This window comes from Carassius gibelio, chromosome A1 (genome assembly GCF_023724105.1).
Source record: "Carassius gibelio isolate Cgi1373 ecotype wild population from Czech Republic chromosome A1, carGib1.2-hapl.c, whole genome shotgun sequence".
NCBI lineage: Eukaryota > Metazoa > Chordata > Actinopteri > Cypriniformes > Cyprinidae > Carassius > Carassius gibelio.
Genome location: NC_068371.1, coordinates 29,759,001 through 29,775,546, shown reverse-complemented (window position 1 = coordinate 29,775,546; position 16,546 = coordinate 29,759,001). Strand labels below are relative to the sequence as shown.

The 16,546-nt window shown below is 37.5% G+C and overlaps 1 protein-coding gene across 2 annotated transcripts in view; it reads left to right on the top strand.

Annotated features, from left to right (window-relative positions):
* Nucleotides 1-9,736: 9,736 nt before the first annotated feature.
* The window catches only part of LOC128018133 (C-type lectin domain family 4 member A-like), a 40,926-nt gene continuing 34,116 nt past the window's right edge, over nt 9,737-16,546 (top strand). Inside the window, exons 1-4 of one of the 2 annotated variants that reach the window (XM_052603498.1) lie at nt 9,737-9,888; nt 11,252-11,634; nt 11,703-11,806; nt 12,099-12,246. In XM_052603498.1, the coding sequence (XP_052459458.1) occupies nt 9,780-9,888; nt 11,252-11,634; nt 11,703-11,806; nt 12,099-12,246 (744 nt within the window). In that variant the 5' untranslated portion in view covers nt 9,737-9,779. The remainder of the gene's footprint in view (nt 9,889-11,251; nt 11,635-11,702; nt 11,807-12,098; nt 12,247-16,546) is intronic. The other variant, XM_052603501.1, reaches the window with a different exon arrangement.

Here is a 16,546-nt window from a genome sequence, read left to right as displayed (position 1 = left end):
AGTCACAAACTAGTCTCAACTCAAATCCCAAGTCCTCAAAGAGTTAAAGTCAATGAGATAATTAAGAGACTAATTAAATGATGATTGTGCATTGGTGATGAACACCTGCTGTTATTGTGCGTTACAGAGGATCAGATGCTGATGTTTTATTGGTTAAAATTATGCCACCATCATTGAGATCAGTGTTTGCTTCAGTTGGGCTCTTGACCTTTGGTTTCTTATGTTAGATATTTCTCTGTAAAAGTACATGTGCTGTTATAAAACAGTGCGATCTGTGCTTTGCAGAAAACCGTTACTAGCTCCTTTTACATGATGAAGTAATTATTAGGCATCAGCCTGTTTATTTCCAAAACAATTTTATGTATTTATTATTAACAAATGTTCAGTTTTTAAATAACCTACCTTGTGGAACCGTTGGTTTAATCACTATAATGAATACATTTCCTAATGTATGTAATAAATATAATTTTTTTCCTAATAAGACGCACAGACATCATGACCCAGCATATGATTCTCAACAATGGTGACAATGAACAAAACACTTCAAGTTGAAGTGCATGCTGGGTAACACCATAGTAAAAACTCTCATCATGCACTGTAGCTTGAATAATTATTGTAACCACTGTTGAGGATCATATGATAAGTGCTCATGTCTAAAATCCCGAGCCTGTACAATTTTTTCCCCCAATATTTAAGCATTACAATAATATTTGTTTAATAGGACTTTTTTGTAGTTCAGTAATTGCTGAACATAATTTAACAAACCCAAGAGAGACACCTTCATGAAGTTAATTAAAATGTTTTAGATAAAAAAGGGCAATTAAATTTTCTACTTCAAGCTTTTAATTCAGCAATGTGTTAATGTTTACTACGTAACACAACAGCAAGTGTTTAAAAGCAAATTACTTTGAATTATTAAAAGGGTCAAGAGCCCAACTAAAGCAAACACTGATCTCCATGATGGTGGATTCACCACGATTATGGTGACAAAGTTTTTTTTGTTGTTTTTTTTTTCTTCCAGTTTATTTCATACAAGGATGTGCTTAAGTCAATTGTAGTTCTTGTGTTTCTCTTTTCTTCAGTGAAGTTGATTGTTAACAGCAGGTGTTCATCTCTAATGCAGAATTATCATTTAATTAGTCACTTAATTATCTCATTGACTTTAACTCTTTGAGGACTTGGGATTTGACTCAAGACTTGTTTGTGACTTGAAAGGAATGACTTGATTCCTCCTCTGGTGAAATCAGCTGCTGGGTTCATGGGTGGAACAAAAATATGGCAGGACTTTTACTTTCTGACCCCTGGACTCTCCACCTCTGGCTGCAAGCTGTTAAAACCAGGCTTCAACAGGAAGCAGCAGCGCAACTAAATGCTGTGGCAGGACAGGGAGGGGCAACCAGCAGTCAGCAAGAAAGTTTAGTAAACCCAAGGTATGTCATTATCCCAAGAGAGCGGAAATGCCCAAGGTTTTCAGGGAGTAATAGTACTGGATGTCTGGGGGTTGAGGAGTGGGTAGAAGAAGCCTGTGGATGTTTAAGTTCCAAACATATGACCCCTACTGAGCAGGCATTGTTCTTGTATGACCATCTTGATGGGGAAGCCAAGTCAGAGATTCGATTTCGTCCCAGTGTAGATAGAAATAACCCTGATCGAATCCTGGCTATTTTGCTTGAAACATTTGGTTGCCCTCAATCTTATATTGAAGCTCAGAAACAATTCTTTCAACGACGCCAGCGTGATGGGGAATCTCTACGTGAATTTTCTCATGCAATAATGTCTTTAATGGAGATAATTGAGCGTAAGAATCCAGGGGGTATTCCTGATTCTGATATTGTAATTCATGATCATTTTGCTGAGTATGTCCGTGATAATATGCTTCGCAGAGAGTTAAAACGTCTCATACGATCACAACCTAGTATGCCCTTTATTGACGTTCGCAGCGAAGCTCTGCGTTGGTCAGATGATGGGGAGCATCCTAGCCTTCCCCGGGTTAGAGCCTACTCTTGTGATACCCACATTGATGCCTGTGAATTGGGGGTAAACTCAAGTGCTGTAGCAGTAGAATCAGGTAAAGAAATTAGTGAGTTAAAAGAAACTTTGCGTAAGCAACAAGTACAGTTAGATACAATTTTGCAACGGTTGTCTATCCCAGTTTGGCATGCTGCCCCCAGTGGCCCTAGCACCCAGCCTCGGCGATATCGGTTTGATTCAGAAGGCCAACCTATCTGTATGCGGTGTGGACACCCAGGTCATATAGCTAGGCGCTGTCGTAATTGGGAGGGAGCTCATCAAGCTGCTGCAGCTGGGGAGTTTCAGAGTAGAGCTGGGGGTCGGGGCAGAAATGTCATGGGGCCCTCGGGAAACTAATTTCATCTAGTGCTCCGAGTCAGGCTCTAGATGGTGGATTGGGTGGCTCCTCTTTAAAATCAACTGTACCTTCACATTCTACACTCATTGGTCAATGTCCAGTAATGAAGGTTGTAATGGCAGGTGTAGTTGTGCCATGTCTTGTTGATACAGGCTCAATGGTGTCAACCATTACAGAGGAATTTTTTGCGGAACATTTCCAACCCCAGGTTCAGGGTATTTTGCAGTCATGTGGCTGGCTACAGTTGAAAGCTGCCAATGGACTAGATATCCCATATAAAGGATATTTAGAGTTGGATGTGGAAGTACTTGGTAGAACCTTGTCTCGAATGGGCATTTTGGTTGTACGAGATCCCCCTGATGTACAGACTCAGACAAGAAAACGTAATATTCCTGGTCTGTTGGGAATGAATATTCTGCAAAGTTGTTACCAAGAGCTGTTTAGTCAGCATGGCACTGCGTTATTTCATTCCCCATCAGCTGTACCTGATGTGCTGAAAAATGCTATGTCCGAATGTCAGGTTCTTGAACGTTTAACTGATTCAGAATTTATCGGTAGTGTCTCAATTCCCCCAGGTCCCTCCATTTGTGTTCCTTCTGGGTCATTTAAGCTAGTCCCAGCCTTGTGCAGACAGGGAGTTGGTTCGCTTATTCCTGCTGCATTTTTAGAACCCCCAGGTATAGACGACTGGCAACTACCTGCAGACCTCCTGATTCCATCTTCCTTGGTAACTATTGGTGAGGGGACGGTCTATGTACCCTTGGTTAATATAGGTTCTCAGGACAGGTGGTTAAGACCCCGTACTTTTTTAGGTAGACTTCAAATGGTTAGTGTATGTCCCCATAATCAATCCCTAATTTTTGGCAGCGAAGAGAGTTGTGAAAGTCCTACTGTGTTCATTCAGTCAGCTGAAGTAGTGAATCGCACCGTCCCTGGTCTGGCCAATATATCATGGCCTAATCTAGAAGAGGCAGAACAGGAAGAGGCTAAGGCTTTGTTGGAGAAGTATAGTGTGGTTTTCAGTCAGAATGAAGGGGATTTAGGATGCACAAACTTGATAGAGCATGAGATTCCCTTGTTAGATAATGCACCTATTCGCCGACGTAATAGACGACTCCCTCCCTCCCAGTATGATCTTGTGAAGGCTCATATCCAAGATTTGGTAGAGTAGGGGGTAGTGCGGGTGAGTTGTAGCCCCTTCTCCTCCCCCATTGTGGTGGTCAAGAAGAAGGATGGGTCAATACGCCTGTGCGTGGATTATCGCCAATTAAATGCGAAGACCAGGAAGGATGCGTTCCCCCTTCCACGCATAGAGGAATCTTTAGACGCTCTGACTGTTGCTTGCATGTTTTCTACATTGGATTTGGCGAGTGGTTACAACCAGGTCCCCGTAGCCGAGAAGGATCAAGCTAAGACCGCTTTCTGTACACCTTTTGGTCTGTTTGAATTTCAGCGTATGCCATTCGGCCTTTGTAATGCACCAGGAACATTCCAGAGATTGATGGAGCGCATCTTTGGAGATGAACGATTTCACTCCCTCCTCCTATATTTGGATGATGTGGTTGTGTTTTCTTCATCATTTCAGAATCATCTGGAGCGGTTGGAGCTAGTGCTACACCGGTTGCAACAGAATGGCCTGAAACTTTACCTCTGGCTGGAAGAAGTGACATTTTTTGAGTTTAAGTACCTTGGTCATGTCATTTCCGCATCTGGTATTGCCACTGATCCCGACAAGATCAGTGCTGTTAAAGAATGGAAAACTCCATCAACTGTCGTAGAACTGCACTCTTTCTTGGGCTTTGCCTCTTATTATAGGAGGTTTGTGGAAGATTTTGCAAAGTATGCTGCCCCTCTCCATAAATTAGTAGCAAAGTTGCAGGCTTCCAGTAAAAGAGCTAGGCCCAGATCAAATGGCTCCTGGAGTGATCACTGGGACTGGAGTTGCAAACAGGCATTCCATCTGCTTAAGGAGAAATTGGTTGGGGCCCCAGTATTGGGGTATGCAGATTTTACCAGACCATTTGTTCTAGAAGTGGATGCTAGCAATCTGGGGCTGGGGGCAGTCCTGTCCCAGGAACAGGGAGGAGGGTTCTTTTTTATGATTGTAGTATAGCCAATACTGTTGATTTAAAAATGTTTATATGTTTATTATTATTAGAAAACCCAAAATCGTTATCTCTTGAATATTTTTTTTAATAATTTTACGTGAAATATGTTTTTCTTATATAGTATCTCCCCGCATAGCAACATTTTGTCGGCCCAGATCCGGCCCACATCTGGCACCCGTGTAAAGATGATCTGGCCCACATGCAGCGTGGAATGATGGCACTTGGGCAGACCGCTCCTGTTTGCCAGATTTGAGCCACAAGCTGGCCATAGCAATGCCACATGTCAGCCAAGAGTAAAGAAATTAACCAGAATTGGACCTTATCTGAGCCACACAAGCTGTGTGTATTAAATATAAAGTATTTCAGCCTTAATAAGCCGGTTAACAAGCTGAATCACTGAAGGAAAGAAAAGAACAGAAAAAGAGATGAGCAGAAACACAAGAACTACAACTGAATTCATCCACTTACTTCATCAATTTACTCTTATTATGTACTTTGTCTTTTTTGGCTGCTGTGACAGTGTGTTTATTAAACACATTTGCAGCATCAAAGAAAGCTGAAGTGACATGATATCAAGTGACGGCTGTTATCTGTTGATGGTTTTATAATCATCATGAAATACATTGATGTTTTTATTTATCTATGAATTATGTTGTTCCAATGATACATTCATATTACAAACCCTGTGATTGCACTATATTATATAGTGCAAACTGATTGCACTATATTTTTCACGGTTTTATTTCACTTTATTTTTTTATGTAAAATCATTTTCTAACTGTTTTAAATGTTTTAATCATTTTAAAATTGCTTGTTTTATTTTTGTTATTATTTTTCTTCATGATTATTTTACTTTCTTTTATGTAATGCACTTTCAATTACCATTGTGTATGAAATGTGCTCTATAAATAAACTTGCCTTGCTTCTGCTGCATGAGATCCAGCAGTATTATAATAATCAGTTAAAATCTTTTAACAAACATGAGCTCAAAAAACTTAACCTAAACTGACACACATAGATATAAACAATCAGCACATGGATCTCAATAATGGTGACAATCAAAAATATTTAGATAAACTGATCAATTCAGAACTTCACTGAAAAGCTGCAACAAGAAAAGTCACAACAAAAACAACAGCAGAAAATATAAGAAAATATTTAGAATTAAACAAAATAATAGGGCAATTCAGCTGCATAATTTATTCATGTTGCAATGCATGCTGGGAGTTTTGTACTATGCTAGTACCCAGCATGCATTGCAGCAAGGTACATTTGATTGTCACCATTGTTGAGATTCATGTGCTGATTTTTGATGTCTGTGTGTGTCATCATAGATTGCTTCTTTTCGTGCTCCTTAAAATCTTCTAACTGATTGTTGTAATATTGCTGGATATCATGCTGCAGAAACCTATGGTTTGTGACGTGAATATATTAATAAAATAATTGTTACATTTAAAAAATTTGCAAAACAGCCTATTTCATGATGTTTATAAAATCATCACCTGACCTAAATTCACTTTAGCATTCTTTGATACCGCAAACGTGTTTAACAAACACACCGTCACAGCAGCCAAAAAAGACAGTATAAGAGTTAAGAGCGCAACTAATGGAAACACTAATCACTGTTATGGTGTCACACATTAGAGTTAAACCTCTGTTAATTCTCAATACAAACTTTTGTAGATGTGTAACAGAAATAAAGTCAGTCTGGTTAGTAATAAGTGAAGCTGGTAAAGCTGTTTGTGGAGTTGTTTAATCCTCCTCTGCTGAGATCTTCAGAGATTTTATGTCTTCTTTTATCTTCAGTTGATTTCATCTAAGGTTGTGGCTGAAGTCAGTTGTAGTTCTTGTGTTTCTGCTCATCTATTTTTCTGTTATGTTCTTTCCTTCAGTGATTCTGCTTATTAACAGGCTTATTAAGGCTGATTTTACTTCATATTTAATATATACATAGATTTTGTGGCTCAGATAAGGTCCAGTTCTGGTTAATTTCTTTACTCTTGGCTGACATGTGGCATTGCTATGGCCTGCTTGTGGCTCAAATCTGGCAAACAGGAGCGGTCCGCCCAAGTGCCATCATTCCACGCTGCATGTGGGCCAGATCATCTTTACATGGGTGCCAGATGTGGGCCAGATCTGGGCCGACACAATGTTGCTATGTGGGTAAACTGTCATGTAATTCGCACTCCACAACAGCAGGTGACTTCCTTGGCACCGCCACCGACATGGAAAGAGAAGAGAAGAAGAAACACTAGCATGGGGGATGTTTTGAACACGACGAGTGGTCAGTTTGCAGTCGTTGCTGGTGAAAAATCAGCCTTGAACACATCCTCATTCTAGCATTTAATGGTAAGAAAGGGTCTAGCCTTGAAGCCTCAAAAGGACAGATCCTCATTAGACTACAGCCTTCCATATAAGAAGCACCTATAATCAGTGGTGTCAAAAGTACTGGCATTCATTACTCAAGTAGAAGTATAGATACTAGGGTTTAAAAAGACTTTTGTAGAAGTTGAAGTATCAACTCAAGCTTTTTACTCAAGTAAAAGTGTAAAAGTACTGGTTTAAAAAACTACTTAAAGTATAAAAGTAAAAGTAATGTAAGGGGAAAAAAATGCCATTAAGAACAAAACTTAGGCCGCACCACAGGGGCCTATTGTGCACTACCCCACCGCCTCAAAAAACATTTTTCTAAAGGCCATAGGCCATAATGACTATAATGTTATATTAAAATGTTCATGTTGAAAAATTTGGGATGCACTAGGCTTCCTGTTTCAGCCGCATATATGAAAATACAAAAATGGTGTGCACATCCCAAACATCCAATTAGGACACAGGTGCAAGACAACTAAATGATATAGACAAATAAAGAAGTGAAGTCTGAACACTGAAAACTACTGCTCCAGAGGAATTTAATCAAGACCCTTCAGGTCTTCATCAGCCGCATATATGGCCATTTAAAATGAACGCACTTTAGTACAATGCAAATACATTAAAGGACTAGAGATATGATGACTAGTTGCCAATAAGTATTGTTATGGTGCAAAAAGTCAAACTTCAGAGGCTTGTCATCAATAACTTGTGATTAATCAAAAACTAAAACTGAAAAAGAAATCATAATCCTGATACTTTCTTGATTGATAGCTTCTTGTATTTGGTACATACGTCTGCTATGTCCAGTGTTCGGGGGGGAACGAGTTACAAAGTTGGTATAGCCTACTTATCACAACATTGTCAATCACATCGTCAATCGAAAATGCTAATTTATTAAAACGTCTCGCTACCGAACTACCTACAGTAGCTTAATTTGTGGAGGACGAAGAAAAAGCACTCATTTGGTAAATGAGCCAGTGAGAAATAATAAGTTTTAAGTAGGGTCCAGTGCCTTTTCAATACTTTTAAAACGGTACCGGCTCCTAAACTGTGCCTGAACCGATACTTAAAAAAAAGAACCACAAAAAAACTATGGATAACTTTAAAGAACATTACAAATATTTTAAATAAATCCATAGCTTGTTGTGCAAGTTGTGCTTCCCTTAATCTAAGGCTAATAAATGTATTTCACAATCTGGGTCATTATTTAATACAAAACCACACATAATATTTCTACTGTATCTCTGTCACTCACTCTGATATTTAGTTAACATGAGTGCTGTCTGTCACTGTCTTAAATCAGTTCTGTGAATTACTGTATGGTCATTCCTAACAATGTCGTTTTTAAAATACAGTACTGTGCAAAAGTCTTATGGAAAAATTAGTATTTTCTCCCCAAAAAGGGTTTTAAGCCAGTTATTTATATCTTTTGCTGTAGTGTGTCAGTAGGAAATATCAATTTGCCATTAATTTTAATAATAATCTAGTGCGATTTTGAATGCACAAGCAGTCTGAGGCAAAATGAATGTTTGGAAATGTAAACTGATATTTTATACTGACAAACTACAACAAAATATATAAATAACTGTCCGAACACCATTCTTTTAAGTGAAAATACTAACGTGTCTAAGACTTTTGCACAGTAGTGTATGTATAAAGTACGTATGATTAAATTAAGTATATTTAAGTAAGTGTAATTAAAGGATGTGTTCGTTCATATGTGTTAAGGGTTAGATTTTCGCTGGAGAAAACGGCTGTGGTGTGATGAGCGAAAACTTTACAGATGAGAAACCGACTGCTACCTCGTGACCTTTTGTAAACTGTATTTATGACAAAGAACTGCACAGATATGGATATTCTAACAATCTATCGATAAACACATACCTTGTGTCCTCTGTTTGTTTAAGTGCGCATGCGCTGCTCCGTTCGCGGTCTGCGCCTCTGCGGATTGAAGAACGCGCTGAAAGACAGGAGGAGACCGGTCTGACGCTGGTTTCATGTGGAATTTAAGCGGACTGACTCTGAGGCGATCGGATACCGGTTCCATACCCAACCCTACTTTTAAGAAATATATTTTTTGATAAACGAACCCAAAAACTATCTATGTCCTGGCTGGACTGTGATGTGATTTGTGTCACGTGCAGGTGCGATGGATCGCGTACAGACCAATAGGGTGTCGGAATGGTATATGTTTATACTTCTCATCCAACCACAATCAAATTCACTCCATCCGGATGGCGCGATTTATCTGGATAGGTTTTCTTTTTTTTTTTTTTTTTGAATGATGACAAGCCGGAATGAAAACAAGCCGAAATGAAATAGCAGTAACGAAGCTATTTTTAAAATGTAAGGAGTAGAAAGTACAGATACTTGCCTGAAAATGTAAGGAGTAGAAGTAAAAAGTCGGCTGAAAAATAATCACTCAAGTAAAGTATAGATACCCCAAATTTCTACTTAAGTACAGTAACGAAGTATTTGTACTTCGTTACTTGACACCTCTGCCTATAGGGGTGATTACTTATTCCTGACATCCTCATGGGTCAATTAGTGAATTGAACTGTGCTTCAAGATGGCTTAATCTGATCTGTTTAACAGGTAACAGGCTCGAAGACAGAGAAGTGAGTGTCAGTTTGAGGAGTGAGCACCCACTGCACTTGCTGCTGCGCTTCCTGTTTCAGGTTGTTTGAGTTCATTTGAGTGTTTACAGACTCTTTTTGTTGGCTTTTGAAGCTGATAACATGAGGTTGAATGTACAATACACAAACTAAGTATGTCTCTGCCTAGAGTTTTTAAGTGTGACTGAAAGACTTTGTGTAAAAGACCATTGCGAAATGAAACCACTTCCTGTGTAGCCTGAACACTTTTGAAGATGCTAATACATTTTCAAAGACAACACCTCATCTGTGAAGACATACTGTCCGATACAGTGGATAATGAATTTAGAGGATATTTATGCAAATGTTGAACACAGAGATATTGGGAGCACAACTGGAGCTCAAACTCTGAGTCACGGCCGGGATGAAAGAAAAGATCTAAAACACAGTAAGAAGAAAAATACTATAAAGCAGAAATGGTTTTGTAGATAGTGTTGCAAATTTGTTTTCAAGCATTTTTTATTTTCCCTTCAATTGGTTCATAAAATAGTAGACACAAGGTTAATTGTTTTGGTTGCACAGTTTTCAGACTCAGGAATGGTGTCTGTTCTGTGCAAGGAATGCCAACTCTGTCACTCCGGAATGGGTGCAAGTCTGTAACAGAAGCGGGAGTGACAGTGGAAGAGCTGCTTTTTGTTATAAGTGGGTTTCAATCATATAATTGTAGCTTTGTGGATGAATAAGGTTGTCGTCATGTTTTTATAATCAGACTCCCTTGTTAATCAGTTGACTGTGAGCAGGATATGCACTGTAAAACCCGACAACTAACTTAACTCAAACGGTTTGAGACTCCCATAATGCACTGCAGTATGAATTATTATTTTCACCAGTGTTTAGGATCATGGCTAAATGCCTAATCTGAGCCTGCATTTTGAAATGTCTCTCTTATTTGTGAAAGTGACATACAGTTAAGCATGGTGACTCAAACTCAGAATTCATACTCTGCATTCAACCCATCTAAAGTGCACACACAGAGCACTTAACAATACAGCAGTTCCCTCTAACCACTAAGAAACAAATTGTGTTAAGTGAAATTATAATCAATAAATTTAAATCAAGATCACAATGTCATCAAAAGCATAAGTTACGTGTTAGATCAAGATTTGTATCAGCATTGCGCAAATGTTTGCTGTAAAACAACAATACAAATGCTTAGCCACAAATTTACAGAACTGCTTAAAGGCTCAAGAGCTCAACTGAAGCAAAAACTCACCACAATTATGGTGGCACAGTTTTTTTTTCTTCCAGTTTATTTCATACAAGGATGTGCTTAAGTCAATTGTAGTTCTTGTGTTTCTCTTTTCTTCAGTGAAGTTGATTGTTAACAGCAGGTGTTTATCACTAATGCACAATCATCATTGTATTAGTTACTTAATTATCTCATTAACTTTGGAATTGGGATTTGACTCAAGACTAGTTTGTGACTTGGAATTAATGATTTGTTTCCTCCTCTGGTGAAATCATCTGCTGAGTTCATGGGTGGAGCAAAAATATGGCAGGACTTTTACTCTTTGGCCCCTGTTTTACCCACCTTTGACTGCAATGTTGATACAGTTTGTCTTGGGAGTGTTCTCTCTCATTTTTGGGGTGTTTGTTCATAAATGATATTTTGGCCATCCCTGACCCTAGAGAGGGGAGGCATGTAACAATACTCATAAAACAAAAAATGCATGTCCATTTAGACGTAGTATTTTTTTTATAAAATGAATTGTAAATAATTGACACTTGTTTCTTTTGTTCATGTTTGTCAGGAGGAAGTAGATGTTTGGTGTTGATCTCAGTGGGTCTCGGGGTCATTTGTGTTCTTCTGCTGGTCTCCATCATACTGCTGTACATCACCATAACAGCAGAGAGAGACATGATAAAGAGTTACAAGAACACAGTTGAAGAGTTCAATCAAACCATCAACAGCTTACAGCACAATCACACTGATCTAACACAGAAGAACCTGGAGCTGGAGACCAGAGTCAATGATCTCACTGCTGAGAAAAAACAGAGAATTTTTAACTGTTTGAATAAGAAGGGCCTAGTTAATTTGTTCATGTCCACTGAGTTGAAGAGCTGGTCTGACAGCAGACAGTACTGCAGGGATCGTGGAGCTGATCTGGTCATTATCAACACTGAAGAGAAGCAGGTGAGTTTGTGTGAGAGTCTGTTATTGAATGAGAGCAATCACACTTATTCCTGTTGTTCTTCACACAGAGGTTCATATCTTCATTAGTCAAGGAAAGAGTGTGGATTGGTTTGTCTGACACAGAGAACGAGGGCAACATGAAATGGGTGGATAATTCACCACTGACACAAGGGTAAGAGCTAAACATCACTGTGTGTTTATTTTAGTCTTTGATTCTCATTATAAAATCCCAACCTTCAGAAGAAAGCAGAAGAGAAAACTCTTCCACAAACAACACAATCACAATAAAATACATTTTACTGTAAATTATATAAAGAAAACTCTTCTTCTCTTTTACTTGTCACTTCTGCTCCAGCTTCTGTACTACTTTAGTTTACTCTTGAAACATACTATTATACTGAGTATTGTTGATTTTCATAAATTTTTGCTCCTGGAAATCTGAACATTTGATACATGTTGTTCAGGTTTTGGCTCAAAGGTGAGCCAAACAACGCTAACAATGAGGACTGTATTGAAATGAATGTTAATAGAGAGAAGCTGGTATGGTCACCACTGAGCAGCTGGAATGATCTTTCATGCTCTGAGAAGAAAAAGGGGATTTGTGAAAAATAGGTTTCAACCCATCTTCTGGTTGTGCTTTTATTTTCTAATATAATAATTCTTATTGTAAACGCATAAGTTCTGATTGAGGTATGTGCCTTTATAACAAATATAAGAACAGCTGGATTTTATTATTTTTTTTTTTAAAGACTATGCAAAAATGTAATTATTTTCTTATGGCTATAATAATCTTTATTTCTCATGATGTAAATTCAGGTGATCTGGGACACAAAACCTCTGATGTGTTCATGTTTTTCTCCATCACAAGCAGCTTTATATTAATATAATCTTAGTTCAGCTGTTATCATGATCTCATTTGTTGATCTGAAGTGTTGAGGAGACAATCACAGTAAACTACAGAAGTCTAAAGTGTCTAGATTACTCTTATTCATCTTCTTATTCTGATATTGAGTGTCATTAATTGATTTCTCTCTGAATAAATTTGGCAGTTGCCATAGTAAACTACATTGTTATTTTTCATTTTATATTTCATTCTTATCTGCTTAATTTCTGTATGGAGAGATATTCTCCAATGCAGCAGGAGGCAGCAGGGAGCAGGTTTATCAGACTGAAGTGTTGAGCTCCAAAGTGATGCTCAAGTCTTTTTCAGCCAAAATGTAGATATTTGTGTTTCAATCTTCCACAGTGTATGCATTATTATTGTAGTTTCATAGATTTAGACCTTACATTAATTCCAGCTAGTGATGGGAAAAACGACCCTTTGAAGCTTCAAATAAACTGAACCAACTGCTTCGCAAAACAATTAACGCAAATTAAGCGCTATTAACTACATGCTGGAAACGCCTGCTGGTCAAAACTGTATGAATGTAACAAACTCATGACAAAAAACATGCAGAAGACAGCTTTTACAAAACCATTGTTAGTGCTTTATTAAAAGTATAATATATTTAAATGCAATTAAAATAAAATCCCATTAAAGTGTTTTTTAAATTTAATTTTTTTTTTGCATGGCCTGATTTGTCTGTTTTGTAGAGAGCTTGTCTAAACAGGGCTATAAGAGCCTCTTAAATACTGCGCATTTTAATTAAACAAATGTCTCATTGAAATGTCTGCAAATTTCATATCATATCATAGTCCTATATCATATAAATTGACTACGCAGAGAGCTTCAGTATTTCTTGTACATACACTGAAAGCATCAGTGAATAAAAAAAGTTCTCTTACTGCTGCCTGTTTTCATTATTCAACTCCAATGCTTTTGAATCAGAAGACATGGTGTTGGACACTAGATTCAGGAGCTGTTTTCACATGCTGTCTGATGAGTCTCCTGTTGCTGTTTCTCTGATCTGGAAAGAATCTTCTGAACTTCCTTCAACCAGATCTAAGTTCGGAGTAACACATTTCAGTAATATTATATGTCATTTTTTTTAAACTGTATATTTATTCATTCTTAGCAGAAAGAAAAAGAGAAATAAATAAACAGATTGCACGCTAAACATGACCGGAGGTGAATACTCCAGGGGTCAGAAAGTAAAAGTCCTGCCATATGTTTATTCCACTCATGAACTCAGCAGCTGATTTCATCAGAGGAGGAATCAAGTCATTCCTTTCAAGTCACAAACTAGTCTCAAGTTAAATCCCAAATCCTCAAAGAGTTAAAGTCAATGAGATAATTAAGTGACTAATTAAATGATGATTGTGCATTAATGATGAACACCTGCTGTTATTGAGAATTACAGAGGAACAGATTTTGATGTTTTATTGGTTAAAATGATGCCACCATCATGGAGATCAGTGTTTGTTTAGTTGGGCTCTTCAACCATGATTTGCTGTGCTTGGTCTCTCTCTGTAATCCTGCATGTGGTGTTGTAGAGACGAGAGATCAATGATATACAATAAACATATTGGGAGTGAAAGCTGGTGTCATTATCTTTAAAAGAATGTGATTTTTCATAACTTTAGATTTTGAATAATTGTCCCATTGAAACTACAACACGCAAAAAGTGTACTACAGCATTTACAGCGACTAGACTTTAAATCTATGTAACACATACTAGTGATGGGATTTATGGCTCTTTGAGGGGATCCGGATCTTCGCGATCCGTTCCTTTCAAAGAGCCGTTCAAAAGAATGGCTCTTTTGGCTCTTTTTAAATATTTAGTCAGTTTTAAGAAGCCAGCTTGGGAGCATCTCAGTTTATCCTGGAAATAATCACTGGGAGGTATTATGAGGTGAGATTTGTAGTCAAATAATTAAAGCTCAGATATCACACACCAATATCTGAGTTTGAATTATTCTGAAATATTGATTATTACCTCATTTCTCATGTGTCGACTATATTCCATAGGGTTGCACAAATCCCTCTGCTTAGACAGTGACATCATTATTTTGATTTACCTTTAGTACAAAGTGTGTGTGTGTGTGTGTGTAAAACTACGTTGACTTATGTTATTCATACAATACCTACTCACAAATAAACATAAAAAACAAAGCCGGCTGCAATGAATTTCTGTGCAAAACAGCTTTTACTACAAACACTTCCACACAAGAACATTGTTATCACACAAGAACATTTTGATAGAAAACTAATTTTTTTTTTAAGTAGATAAAATTAGAATAAATAAAATGGAAATGTCTACATACTACATACTATTACTACTGTAAACTTTGCAAATAGGACATCAGCCCCTTCAAGTCAATGAACAATAACAAAGTGGGCTGCAATGAATGTCTGTGGAAAACAGCTTTTAGTGAAACATTTCTATACAAGTACAGTATCACAAAAGAACATTTTTAATGATTTTAAAATAAGTTTTAAATGAACACAAAATGCAATGTAAATGCATGCACAACTAATAACTAATATCATCACGCTATAAAGGGTTGGCCTGCGCTGGGTGCGCCCCTCCCCCTATAACTGTTCTGTCTCCTGGCGGAGCTCATTTGTATGAACACGCTTAGGAAAAAAGAACGATAGAAAGAACGGCTCCTCTCCAGTCGCGACTCGGCTCCCATCGTTCATGTTTATGAGCCGTTCAAAAGAATCGGTTCGTTCGCGAACGTCACAACTCTAACACATACACAAATTTGAACTCCAGTGCTTGCTTTTTAGACACAGACAGATATCCAGAACCAGCATGTGAATCAATGGTCACAATCAACAAAATGCGTCATGTTGCAATACATGAAAGACTCCCATAATGCACTGTAGTATGAATAATTATTTTCACCACTGTTGAGGATCATATGATAAATGATCATGACTAAATGCATAATCCTAAACAGGTTTTTTTTTTGCCCTCTTAATATACAAGTACTGTGGTAGCAATATATAATAAAATATCACTGTTTTTTTTTAAGAACAATACATTTGAATCAAGATCAGACAATCATCAAAAGCATAAGTTACCTGCTAGTTTGCTTCAGCATTGCACAAATATGTGTTGTATAGATGCAAACTTATCAAAACTGTTAAAAGGCTCAAGAGCCCAAATGAAGCAAATACTGACCACAATTATGGTGAAAAAGTTATTTTTTATTTTCCTTCCAACTGATTTCATCCAAGGCTGTGCTGAAAGTCAGTTATAGCTCCTGTGTTTCTCTTTTCTTCAGTGATGCTGATTGTAAAAAACAGGTGTTCATCACTAATACACAATCTTTATTTAATTAGTCTCTTAATTATCTCATTAACTTTAACTCTTTGAGGACTTGGGATTTAACTTGAGACATGTTTGTGACTTGAAAGGAATGACTTGATTCCTCCTCTGATGAAATCAGCTGCTGAGTTCATGGGTGGAATAAACATATGGCAGGACTTTTACTTTCTGACCCCTGGAGTGTCTGCCTCTGAATGTGACCAGCGAAATTTGACAGCTATCAAACCACACCTGATTTTTTTTTTTTAACCCTTTTCAGAAAATATTATCATCATTAGCTCTATTTAAAATTACTCTAGTCATTTCTTCCAAAGCTCACAGATCGTCTTTGAAGACAGAGTCAAGACATAGAGGTCATTCTGTGTCAACTCAACCAGAAGAAAATTTTTTGTCTTTTTTTTTTTCTGGTAAAGAAAAAAAAAGAAAAAAAAAACATACATGAAGTACGTTGACATGAAAATTTTTTGTAGCTTCATTTGTATGGGCCTATTTCTAGGGATTTCAGTGTGGCTCCTTGTCCAAATTTTTGAATATTACTTTTTTTTTTTTCAGTGGTCAAATACCAAATGTGGGTCACTTAACATACAACTGATATATAATGCCTTTAAAGGGGAACGTATGAAAACACTTTTTAAAAGCCCTATATTTTCTAAATACAACAGTGGATTGAAGGTTGGTTTTAAATGTTGTATCAA